The 12,629-nt window shown below is 44.2% G+C and overlaps 1 protein-coding gene across 4 annotated transcripts in view; it reads left to right on the forward strand.

Annotated features, from left to right (window-relative positions):
* The window catches only part of EDRF1 (erythroid differentiation regulatory factor 1), a 32,914-nt gene extending 21,464 nt beyond the window's left edge, over positions 1-11,450 (forward strand). For 2 of the 4 annotated variants that reach the window (XM_069566846.1, XM_069566848.1), the window contains 7 exons: positions 1,790-2,013; positions 5,177-5,335; positions 5,506-5,655; positions 7,282-7,435; positions 8,919-9,034; positions 10,039-10,190; positions 10,592-11,450. In XM_069566846.1, coding sequence (XP_069422947.1) covers positions 1,790-2,013; positions 5,177-5,335; positions 5,506-5,655; positions 7,282-7,435; positions 8,919-9,034; positions 10,039-10,190; positions 10,592-10,760 — 1,124 coding nt within the window. In that variant the 3' untranslated portion in view covers positions 10,761-11,450. The remainder of the gene's footprint in view (positions 1-1,789; positions 2,014-5,176; positions 5,336-5,505; positions 5,656-7,281; positions 7,436-8,918; positions 9,035-10,038; positions 10,191-10,591) is intronic. The other 2 variants (XM_069566847.1, XM_069566849.1) reach the window with 1 other exon arrangement.
* Positions 11,451-12,629: the final 1,179 nt, after the last annotated feature.

Here is a 12,629-nt window from a genome sequence, read left to right on the forward strand (position 1 = left end):
AAGTTGGGAAGCTGGATATGAATACAGGTCTCTGAAAGATGCTGTAAGTACCAGTGCAGTTCAGTAGAGGAGTGGGGAAAGGAGACGTTTCTTCAAGTTGCATGTGTTTGGAAGGCTTGTGGGAAGAAGATGTAGTTTGGGCAGATGGCACATGACATGTAGGGCGTCAGCAGGCAGACGTGGGAAAGGTGGGATGTCCTGACCAGAGTAGGCAGAAGGAAAGAGCCAGAGATACCATGTCAGAGGGCGTTGGGAGTAGCAACGAGTGGTCTTCGGTGATTCAGGCAGAGGGTGTTGGATTCCTCTGGACCCGTGTTGAGTGTGAGAGGCCAGTGGACATGTGAGTGAATGGTCTGGTTTAGTAGTCAGAAATGTGTGGGTCAGCAAGAGCTCTTTGGGTTAGCGAAACTTAGACTGGGAACCATTCACATCAGGGTGATAGTTGAACCCATGAGAATGGGTGAAATTGTAGAGGCTGTACACACAGCATGAGAAACAAAAAGGGCTGAGGGAGAAAGCGGGGGACAGTGCATAAGCTGAATAAGTGAGTTACCGTATGCCTGTGCCCTGTGAGTGGTGCTTGGCACCAAGGTACGAGAGGTCATTGCTGGTGGGAGGACCTGAGCTTTGTTATTTATACATATATAGTCTGTTTTTTTAAGTTGAGATACAAGAACATGTGCTTTTAAGGTGCTTCTGGAGGAGGAAGTCAGTAAAGGCATATGAAAAGTGGTAGTCAGAAAGGAGAATTCGAGAAGACACAGATTGTGCCTCTTAAAATTCATGGGACCATGTCTCTAGAATCTTTATAAAATGGTGCTTTGCTCAGATGTTCTTATTTGCTTGCTTTAATACCAGCTGATTAATAGAGAAGAGGATTCAGAATATTGTTTTAGCCTGCTTGGCTGCCATAACAAAATAGCACAGACTAACCTACTGTATAGCATAGGGATGTAGTAGGGAGCTCTGCTCAGTGTTATGTAGCAGCCTGGTTGGGAGGGGAGTTTACGGGAGAATGGATACATGTGTGTGTGTGGCTGAGTCCCTTTGCTGTCCACCTGAAACTGTCACAGCATTGTTAATCGGCTGTATTCCAATACAAAATAAAGAGTTAAAAAAAAATACAACGGACTAGATGGTTTTACAACAGAAGTTGTTGTCTCACAGTCTGGAGCTAAAAGTCCAAGGCTGGATTTCTCTGAGACTTCTCCCGTTGGCTTGCAGGTGGCCCCCTTCAGGTGGCCCCCTTCTTGCTGTCTTCTCCCCTGGCCTTCTCTCTGTGCACATTGCTGGCATCTCTTTTATGAGGACAGTCATTTTGGATCAGAGTCCCACTTTATGACCTCCCAGGTGGCTCGGTGCTGAAGAACCCACCTGCCAATGCAGGAGACACGAGTTCAATCCCTGGGATGGGAAGATTCCCTGGAGTATGAAATGGCAATCCACTCTAGTATTCTTGCCTGAGAAATCCCACGGACAGAGCAGCCTGGCGGTCTACAGTCCAGGGGGTCGCAAAGAGGAGGACACAACTTAGAAACTGAACAACAGCCACAGATGACCTTAAGTGAATCGCAGTTGTGTGTAGGACCTCAGCATAGGTTTGGGGGGTGGGGAACAGAGGCGTGAAGAGAGTATAACAGGTGTGATGAGAACAGCGCGCTGCAGTTGGTCCAGGTGGCTGCTGCTGCCCTGGGCACCCTGTCACTGCCACGCTCCTCTCATCAAGACACACTGGTGGGCTTACACTGATACCTGCTTACGCAATTGTTTTCTTTCTTTTCTGGCAAAGTGAGCAAAACTGTGTCCACTGCAGAGCAACAGTTGTGGAAAAAAAGCTTTTCTTGTTTTGAAAAGGGAATTCACAACTTTGAGTCAATCGACGATGCCACAAATGCGGCCCTTTTATTATGTAACACGGGACGACTCATGCGGATTTGCGCACAGGCGCACTGTGGCGCAGGTGATGAATTTAAACGTGAATTCTCACCAGAAGAAGGCTTGTATTACAATAAGGTAACACTTGCATATGGGGCTTCATCTGTTCACACTTGATTGTTGTTTCCACTTTGCTATAGCACCACTAAAAGGTGATAAAACCGAAATAGTTAACTTGGTGATGGCATAGGAAGAGACATCAGCATCTAGCCTAAGAGTACTAGGGATTCAGTAGTGAAGACGACAGGTTGAATTGATAGGGAAAACACAATCGTTCAGTAAATTGCATTGGTGTAACCAGATTAAAAAGCAGAGACTTTACTTTGCCGACTAAGGTCCGTCTAGTCAGTTCAGTTCAGTTCAGTCGCTCAGTCGTGTCCGACTGTTTGCAACCCCATGAATCGCAGCATGCCAGGCCTGCCTGTTCATCACCATCTCCTGGAGTTCACTCAGACTCATGTCCATCGAGTCAGTGATGCCATCCAGCCATCTCATCCTCGGTCGTCCCCTTCTCCTCCTGCCCCCCAATCCCTCCCAGCATCAGTTTTTTCCAATGAGTCAACTCTTTGCATGAGGTGGCCAAAGTACTGGAGTTTCAGCTTTAGCATCATTCCTTCCAAAGAAATCCCAGGGTTGATCTCCTTCAGAATGGACTGGTTGGATCTCCTTGCAGTCCAAAGGACTTTCAAGAGTCTTCTCCAACAGCACAGTTCAAAAGCGTCATTCTTCAACGCTCAGCCTTCTTCACAGTCCAACTCTCACATCCATACATGACTACAGGAAAAACCATAGCCTTGACTAGACGGACCTTAGTCGGCAAAGTAATGTCTCTGCTTTTGAATATGCTATCTAGGTTGGTCAACACTTTTCTTCCAAGGAGTAAGTGTCTTTTAATTTCATGGCTGCAGTCACCATCTGCAGTGATTCTGGAGCCCAAAAAAAGAAAGTCTGACACTGTTTCCACTGTTTCCCCATCTATTTCCCATGAAGTGATGGGACCGGATGCCATGATCTTCGTTTTTTGAATGTTGAGCTGTAAGCCAACTTTTTCACTCTCCTCTTTCACTTTCATCAAGAGGCTTTTTAGCTCCTCTTCACTTTCTGTTATAAGGGTGGTGTCATCTGCATATCTGAGGTTATTGATATTTCTCCTGGCAATCTTAATTCCAGCTTGTGTTTCTTCCAGTCCAGCATTTCTCATGATGTACTCTGCATATAAGTTAAATAAGCAGGGTGACAATATACAGCCTTGACATACTCCTTTTCCTATTTGGAACCAGTCTGTTGTTCCATGTCCAGTTCTAACTATTGCTTCCTGACCTGCATACAGATTTCTCAAGAGGCAGGTCAGGTGGTCTGGTATTCCCATCTCTTTCAGAATTTTCCAGTTTATTGTGATCCACACAGTCAAAGGCTTTGGCATAGTCAATAATGCTATGGTTTATTGGTTTTATGGTTAGCTAGTCAAGGCTATGGTTTTTCCAGTAGTCATGTGTGGATGTGAGAGTTGGACCATGAAGAAGGCTGAGCGCTGAAGAATTGATGCTTTTGAACTGTGGTGTTGGAGAAGACTCTTGAGAGTCCCTTGGACTGCAAAGAGATCCAAGCAGTCCATTCTGAAGATCAGCCCTGGGATTTCTTTAGAAGGAATGATGCTAAAGCTGAAGCTCCAGTACTTTGGCCACCTCATGCAAAGAGTTGACTCATTGGAAAAGACTCTGATGCTGGGAGGGATTGGGGGCAGGAGGAGAAGGGGACGACCGAGGATGAGATGGCTGGATGGCATCACTGACTTGATGGACGTGAATCTGAGTGAACTCTGGGAGTTGGTGATGGACAGGGAGGCCTGGCATGCTGCGATTCATGGGGTCCCAAAGAGTCGGACACGACTGAGCGACTGAACTGAACTGAACCAGATTAAAGCCACCCCAGTCTGTGTGGTGCCGTGGTAAAGAATCTGCCTGCCAGTGAAGAGACACAGGAGATATGGGTCTGATCCCTGGGTTGGGAAGATCCCCTGGAGAAGGAAAAGGCAACCCACTCCAGTATCCTTGCCTGGAGACTCCCATGGACAGAGGAACCTGGTTGACTACAGTCCATGGGGGTGCAAAGAGTTGGACACGACTTAGCAACTGAACAACAACTACCACCAGAGTAAATGTCAAATGGATGAAAGATCGACCTGGAGAAGTGAAGCTGTAGAAATCTCAAAGGAAAACATAAGTAGATAGTTAATCTGATGAGATGGGATTTTCCCTTCATAACACAATGAACAAAAATCACAAAGTAAAAGATGGATGTTCAGATGCATAAAAGTTGTTTTTTAAATGCACAACAGAAAGCACAGTTGCAGAGTAGTCCAAATCTAGGGAAAACAAAGCGCACATGACAGCTCAGAGGTTAATAAACCCTTAAGATAAAAAGAAAACTAAGAATCCTTGAAAATAAGCTGCCCCAGTAGCAGAACAACTAACCTTGAACAAAAAAACTGGTTCATATGTAAGAACAATTTCAAAGTTTTATGAAACTTTTAAACTGAGTTTCTTTTATCAAATTGTAAAAATTTTTTGGCAAATGGTGATATCTAGTATTGGAGAAGGTATAAGAACTCAAGAACACACATTTAGTCAAGAACTTTGAATCTGTTTATATTTAGTGAGTAATGTTTGTTGCATATTGAGCTTTAAAACAAAGTGATCTTATTTTTCTTAAGTTTACATATTCATAGAAAAAGTGGATAAGTACACACCAGAAATGTAGAAATTATTGGTGGGTGATGGAATTCAGTGAGATTTTGTTTGGCTGAATACAATGACCATGCATTTCAGCATTATGATAGAGGTGGGAAGGGTTGCTTCTTTAAATACAGTCAAACCCAGCAAATTGTTCCATCTGTAGACTCGTCAAAAAATATTTTATCTAGTTTGCTAGTTATATAAGCTATAATTTTTATTTAGAAAGGAGGGGACAAAAATGAAGGAAGAAATGAATCCTCATGGGTTCACATGAGTTGTAAAACAGCTTGCCTGATGACACTTAAGAGGAAAGGCGGGCGAAATGCAGTCCACTTGAAATCACTTCCGTCATTGAAGAGTGTCATTGATTTACTTTTTTCCCTTTCTTCATGACACTGTCCTATAAATTCTCTCAAGGAAAGTTGCTGTTGGGGTGACTATGAGGCATGTTTTAGTTTAAGGCGTGTACTTAAGCTGAGTCACAGTGGCCCTCTGCTCCCTCACAGGCTGTCGATTACTACCTGAAAGCTCTAAGGTCCTTGGGAACACGGGACATACACCCAGCCGTCTGGGACTCGGTGAATTGGGAACTGTCCACTACTTATTTTACGATGGCAACTCTACAGCAAGATTATGCTCCGTTATCTAGAAAAGCTCAAGAGCAGGTAATAATATTTGCTTGATTATGTAGAAGTATTAACCTTATATATTCCTTTAACAGATACATAGCATCTGTTACAGTCTTTTCCTTGACAAGCAGTATTTGTTTTTAAAATTCTTACACAAGATTATGAGATGGTCATTTTTCCCTTTCCCTTAAAAAAAAAATACACAGATTGAAAAAGAAGTCAGCGAGGCGATGATGAAGTCGCTGAAATACTGCGACGTGGACTCGGTGTCTGCCCGACAGCCCCTTTGTCAGTACCGGGCTGCAACCATCCATCACAGGCTGGCGTCCATGTACCATAGCTGCCTGCGGAACCAGGTACTGCCATTCCGATTCAGTCCACTTAGAAGTGTTGTTTGTCTTGCATTTCTGTATAGATTTTAAATGCCATCTGTTCTTGTAGCCATTTCAGAAAAGCTTGAAGGGTAAGTGTTTCCCCTTCCCCCATGTTGCATATTTTTTTCCATTACAGTTGATTAGGCCTTAGTTTGCAAAATTAGACATTTGCCGGAGTGTATTATTTAGTCTTTTTTTTTTTTAATGTAGTTACTCTTTATAGAAAATGGTTCTATGCCAATTTAAAGTATCCATCACTCAGTTTAAAAAAATTTTACTGTGAAATAGAGCATGCATATCAAAGGACACAGGGGATACATGTGAAGCATTTGTACAGTTTAAAGAATAACAAAGGAAAGCCCTGTGTACCTCGCCTCAAGGTTAAGGAGTGGAAGGGTCCTTCAGGTGCGCCCTGTGTGCCCCTTCCCCTGCTGAGTCTCTCTCAGTACCCGCCCAGATTAACTCCTGTCCGGGGCTTTCTATTATGTCCATACTTTTTCTGTGTTTTATCACTTAAGCAGTATGTTTATATTTTATCTGGTTTTGACCTTTATAGAACAAACCATACTGTATATATTCTTCTTTGACTTACTGCTGTTTAGTTAACATCACATTTTGGAGATTCTTCCAGGTGGATGCATAACTGTTCATTTACTTAGCTTTGTAGGATTCATTAAATGAGTATATCAGTTTATTTATCCATTCTGTGATAGCTGAACTTTGGGGTGGTTCTCATTTGAGGCTGGAAAGTGAAAGTGAAGTCGCTCAGTCGTGTCTGACTCTTTGCGACCCCGTGGACCGTAGCCCACCAGGCTCCTCTGTCCATGGGATTCTCCAGGCAAGAATACTGGAGTGGGTTGCCATTTCCTTCTCCAGGGGAATCTTCCTGACCCAGGGATCAAACCCAGGTCTCCCGCATTGCAGGCAGACACTTTAACCTCTGAGCCACCAGGGGGCTAATTAGAAACAGTACTATGAACAGTCTTGTACGTGAACCCTGGTGCTCAAATCCATGTGTTTCTGAGAATAATCTGAGGCCTGAGGTCGAGGTGCCTTCCTTCAGAGAGGGTGACCTGCTTCTGCCTGGAGTCTTGTGCCTATATAGTTTCTCAGGGATTTTTTTTTTAATGGTTTTGTTGTTTTCCCTTCCTTAGCACCAAGGCAGCTTACCTTGCAGTCCCTTGGGTGTGGGTTTGCTTCTGGGTTGCCTTTATCCCAGGAATATTGTCCTTTGAGGCCCAGCTTAACCTGGAGAGGGTTTTTCTCTCTCCTCTGAGCTGGCCCTAGACTCTTTCACTTGCCTCAGGGGGGCCCCAACCTAAACTTATATTTGTCCAGATGGCCTAATATCCTCATGGCACATGCCAGCATGAGAGGGTTCTGAGGCAGCTCCCTGGCGCCGGGACAGCTGGACTCCTGCACACAGAAGGATGGAGCTGGCCTGCCTTCCGCATGCAACACCCAAAACCAGTGAAACACAGACCCAGATGCAAGAGCTAAAACCCTGGGACTCAACAAAATGCTGAAAAGCATTTAGTGATCCAGAGATCTGGTGAAGTAGTTGCTGTGAAGCCCAAGCCTTAGGATTTATCTTATTTTTGGTTCTAGGTTGGTGATGAGCAGCTTAGGAAGCAGCACCGGGTGCTGGCAGACCTTCATTACAGCAAGGCTGGGAAGCTTTTTCAGCTTCTGAAAGACGCTCCGTGTGAACTCCTTAGAGTACAGTTAGAAAGAGTAGCCTTTGCAGAGTTCCAGATGGCCAGTAAGTCTTCTTTATTTCTCAGATTTGTATGCATTGGCTTAGTGTTGGATTGTCTTAGAGTGAGGCAGACCTATGGATCATCTTGGATGTAAGTAATGCTGTCTTCTTTTAAATTTGTCTATAGTTAATGTCTTTGGATAGGGATGTTTTTTTGAAATGCTGTTTAAAACATAAATGTGTTAGATTATGTTTAATGACTAGAAATACTGGAATACAGCCCAGGATTTCTTATTTGAAAAAAAAAAAAAAATTCTGACAAGTTACTTTAGACAAAGATTTGAGTCATCATGAACAAGGTGGGGGCAGAGAAGCGGTGGTGGCGGCGTGGCGGCCCCACTGAGTCCCTCTGCACGGTAACCACAGAGCCTGACAAGGTGCAGATGAGGTGGGAGGGCAGGGAGGGGTAAAGGGAGACGTGGTATTCTGCCATTCGCCTCAGCTTGGAGTGGGCTGGCTCTCCACCACCGGGTGTGTTTTTCTAAACTCACTCCTCTACCTTGTTCAGCTGTTCCCTTTCTGCAGAAGCATCTTGCGAGAAGTATCTCTTGTCTGGTAAAGAAACAAACATTTATTTGAAGTACAGCAATCCTACTGGTTTCATTTCAGTTATTTTCTTCTATAAAATTAAAAAGAGTTTAATGTGTACCTGTTTATACAGTGTCTCTGGAAGGATGGACACGAAACTGATGGCACTGTCTCTTCTGGGGAGGCCGGCAGGGCAGCTTTCAGCGTATGCCCACTTGAACGTTACACGTTTTGAGAACGTATTACCTACCCAAAACAGTTTTTAGGAACACCTTTTACTAGGGGGACTTCCCGGGCAGTCCAGTGGATAAGACTTCACCTTCCAATGCCAGTGCAGAGGTGCAGATTCAGTCCCTGGTTGGGGAGCTACGATTCCACATGCCTTACAGCCAAAGAAAGCAAAACGTAAAACAGAGGCCATATTGTAACAAATTCAATAAAGACTTTAAAAATGGTCCACATCAAAAAGATCTTTAAAAAAAAAAAAGGAAGAAATACCTTTTACTAAAATCATCTTCTTAAAATTCTGGCAGCATGTGCAGAACTGAACGTCAAGTAGCTCTTTCTGGGGGTGGTCTGGGGAGGTCTTTTCTAGTTTGCATCTTTGAATTTTCCATGTTTGAATTCCTTAGAATGAGCAGGATTCATTTTTTTTTTTTTTTTAAGTAGATACTAGGAACAGATTTGCTATGATGATCAGTATGGTTAATTCCTTTTTAAACAGTGTTTACTACTCTTGAGTATGAAACCAGGTAGTGAGGCAAGAAAACAATGATTGTTTATTGTTTCTCTAGTTCTGTTTTTCTCTAGGGATAACTACTGAGCAGAAGTTGGATTTAGATTTCTTGGGATTTTCATGAGCTGCCTTCATAATGTTTGAAAATCAGAATTTTCATTAATACATTGGATGAGTTTCTCTGTATTTAAAGGAATGATCATTTTGTGTTTGCCACTCTAGGTCAGAATAGCAATGTTGGGAAATTAAAAACGCTATCTGGGGCCCTTGATATAATGGTGAGAACTAAGCATGCATTCCAACTTATCAGAAAAGAGCTTGTGGAGGAATTTGAACAGGTAAATGGAAAAACAGATTTATCAGTTTTTTATGTCTTAAAGTCAGTGCTACATGGTGAGTATGTACAGTGGGCATATGCATGCATGCGTGGATACAAATACAGAAATATCTATGCTTTGCATGGGCCTGCCCTGGTGGCTCAGATGGCAGAGAATCCACCTGCAATGCAGGAGACCCGGGTTTGATCTCTGGGTTGGGAAGATCTCCTGGAAAAGGGAATGGCAACCCACTCCAGTATTTGTGCCTGGGGAATTCCATGGACAGAGGAGCCTGGCAGGATACAGTCCATGGGGTCAAAGAGTTGGACACAACTGAGCGACTAACACTGCATAAAAACACATTAACTGATTTATTTTATTTTTTTTGGTGGAATTATTAAACAGTTCTTTAACTTGCAAGTGTATCTTTTATATTTTAAAATTGTTTCTTTAAATAACCACATAGACCTTGGTTAATAATAAGGCCCTGGGAATAAAGACAAAAAAAAAAGGTCTGTATCAGTTTCCACTAAACTGCCTACAGCTGAACGGTGAGTGGGCTTACGCCGGCTCCCTGGGAAGGCCTTTCAGTTTCCCCAGCATCCGTGTATTCATGCTGCCTTCTCTGTGGCTGAAAGCTTCCCTGAGTTCCCGTGGTGCCTCCATCCTGCGAACTTCCGGTTCTGGTTCTCAAACCACATGGGACCAGTTTCCATCTGTTCCTTGAGCATGTGGTGTTGGCAAGTCAGGAGGGTTTCGTTCAAGCTTAAGTTTCTTCTACATAAGTGCCATTTAGGTTTGAGACAGTTTTTTCACATGGTTTGGTCTATCAGAATGTTCTCCCGGAGGCAGAGAAGGCTGAGACAAGGCCGCCAACAGGGCTGTCCCTGGACAAAAATCCTCTCGATTTGCTCTTTGTTTTGGTTAAAACGTTTGCTAGATTATTCAAACTGTGGCTCCAACACTTTAGTATGAAGCAGTAACTGTGGGGTGACTGAGCTGAAATCTCTTTTTGTTGTTTTTAGCCTAAGAGTGAAGAGAGCCCTCCAGCTGCTGATTCTCCTCCTAGTCTTAATCGAGAAGAAGTGACAAAACTGCTCAGTATATTTGAATCTCGCTTGGCATTCCTTCTCCTTCAGTCCATCAAGCTGCTGTCTTCAACTAAGAAGAAAACAAGGTATACAGTAAATGGCTTGGGGGAGTTTCTTTCCCCGCACCTTACCCAGATCCTCGTATACCCGCCCAGCTTGCCCTCAGGAGAATGTGGCTTCCATGAAGGCTGGGAATCCAGGTCTGTTTCGTTCATGACCAGGAGCAGTTCCTGGTACATGGTAGACACTCAACTATTTATGAAAAGAATAAGTATTGGCTTTAATTGATGTTTTAAAATAAGTGTTTAAAACAGGCCTGTGAACAGTCGGTTTAGGAAAGTAAGTATGAAGTCGGCATTAATAGGACCCCTGCTTCCATGAAAAGTGATGACAGGGCCATCAGTGTTTAGTTTTGGGTCTCTTACTGTTCTTGGTGGGCACCACTATTCTCTTCATCTCTTGCTCTTTTTTTTTTTTTTTTACCCAGTAGTATCCTTGATGAAGACGTACTCCTCAAAACCAACAAGCAGGTTTACTCCCAGCTCCTGAGAGCCACTGCGAACAAAAACGCCTCTCTCTTGGAAAGAGTCGACCTCCTCATCCATTTGCTGGACCAGCTGGCTCGCGGCGGAGGCGGCAGCACCGCTGTCCAGTGACTCCCGCCTGGGGCTGCGTCCACAGATGCTGTCAGTGCCTTCTGCACTCGGGTACTAGCGTTTCCATTCGGTGCTCCGTGTCATTAAATATGAGGGAAATACCCACTTAAAACAGGCACAGCGATGGAAACACAGAGTTCTCATTGCCCACGACAGACAACCGTGGCAGAGTTCTCTGGCTTCTTCGTCGGAGGCGCCAGCATCACAGTCAGAGCTCCCACGTTCGTTTCTTTGAGAAGGACGTGGTACCTCAGTATTCATAGACTTGCTGTAGGGCAGTTAACACTTTTAAATATTTTTGAAGTATGTTAAGCTATGTGGGTTTAAGAGATACTTATCTTGGAGAAATGTTGCTTTGGTCAAGGGCATTTCTATCCAGATGATTGCAGTGGTTCAGGTGGGTTAGAGAAACTTCTGGTGCATCCACAGTGTTTCCTTCTCAGTCGCACAGAAAAAGCCTACCCTTTTCAAACTTCAGTACGGGATTTTTCCAAGACCAGCCATTGTGCAAGTCTGTCTGTAGTGCATGTTCTGAACAGATCTGCTTTTCTTTGACTTTGTATGACAGTTGATCAAGGATAGGTACCTCTCCCCTTCCCCCACCCCCTTATTTTTTTTTTTCATTTTAAACTTGAAACTGTGAATAAGGTTAAGAAAACTATTTTGAATAAATAAATTATTTATTTAAAATGTCTTTGTAGTTTTCCATTTCACATTCTTCACACTGAGTTTTGATTTGAACTGGTTTAATACATTTTACAAAGTGACGATTAAAACATTAATAAGAAGTAAAATTTATGCCACCTCCTGAATTCTCACTAGATTATACTCATTACTTGCTGCTATGTGGCTCTTGTCTAGTTGCTTACAACACACTGTGTTTTTTCCACTGCCTGGAGCATGCAAGGCTGTCCTTGTCATAGTTAACTGATCTCAGCTTCGAGAGAGAGGACGCGATACAGAAGTCAGGCATGTGCTCCTTCCCGTGGGGCTGACGGTCTGCATATATGTGTGTGATGCCGCTGTAGATGAGAGCTTGCCCAGCCGTCGCTGCTGGCCTGGCCTGGCCTGAGGGCGGGAGGAGGTGCTGCTGCTGACAACCCCTCCCCCACCGCCCTGTGCAGCATCTGCATGTGAGTCTCACCATGCAGTCCCTCCACTCACCAGCCACACCCCTCTGAAGAAATCCGGACTGGGCTAGAAAATTGTCTGGAATAAACTTGTGTTTTGGGCTTCTCCAATAGCTCAGTTGGTAAAGAATCCGCCTGCAGTGCAGGAGACCCCGGATTGATTCCTGGGTCAGGAAGATCAGCTGGAGAAGGGATAGGCTACCCACTCCGGTCATCTTGGGCTTCCCCTGTTGGCTCAGATGGTGAAAGAATTCGCCTGCAGTGCGGGAGACCTGGGTTTGATCCCTGGGTTGGAAAGATCCCTTGGAGAAGGGAAAGGCTGCCCACTCCAGTATTCTGGCCTGGAGAATCCCATGGACTGTATAGGCCATGGGGTCGCAAAGTCAGAAACAACTGAGTGACTTTCAAGCTGAATTTTTATAGACTGCTTTTTCATACACTGAGATTTCCAGGTGTTTTCACTGGTGAGTTGACATCTGTCATAACTCGGTAGAATTACCACTTGCTGTTTTTCCACTTCCTTGTAATTATTACAATTGTATTTCTTTTTGGCCGTGCTGGGCCTTCGTTGCTGCACTGCGTTTTCTCTAGTTTCTGTACTCCGGCTTCTCGTGGTGGCTTCTCTTGTTGCAGAGCACAGCCTCTAGGGCTCCTGGGTTCTAGGGCACAGGCTTAATAGCTCTAGGGGCTTAGTTGCCCTGAGGCATGTGGAAAATTCCCAGCAGGGATTGAATCCATG

This window comes from Ovis canadensis, chromosome 22, assembly GCF_042477335.2.
Source record: "Ovis canadensis isolate MfBH-ARS-UI-01 breed Bighorn chromosome 22, ARS-UI_OviCan_v2, whole genome shotgun sequence".
Lineage (NCBI taxonomy): Eukaryota > Metazoa > Chordata > Mammalia > Artiodactyla > Bovidae > Ovis > Ovis canadensis.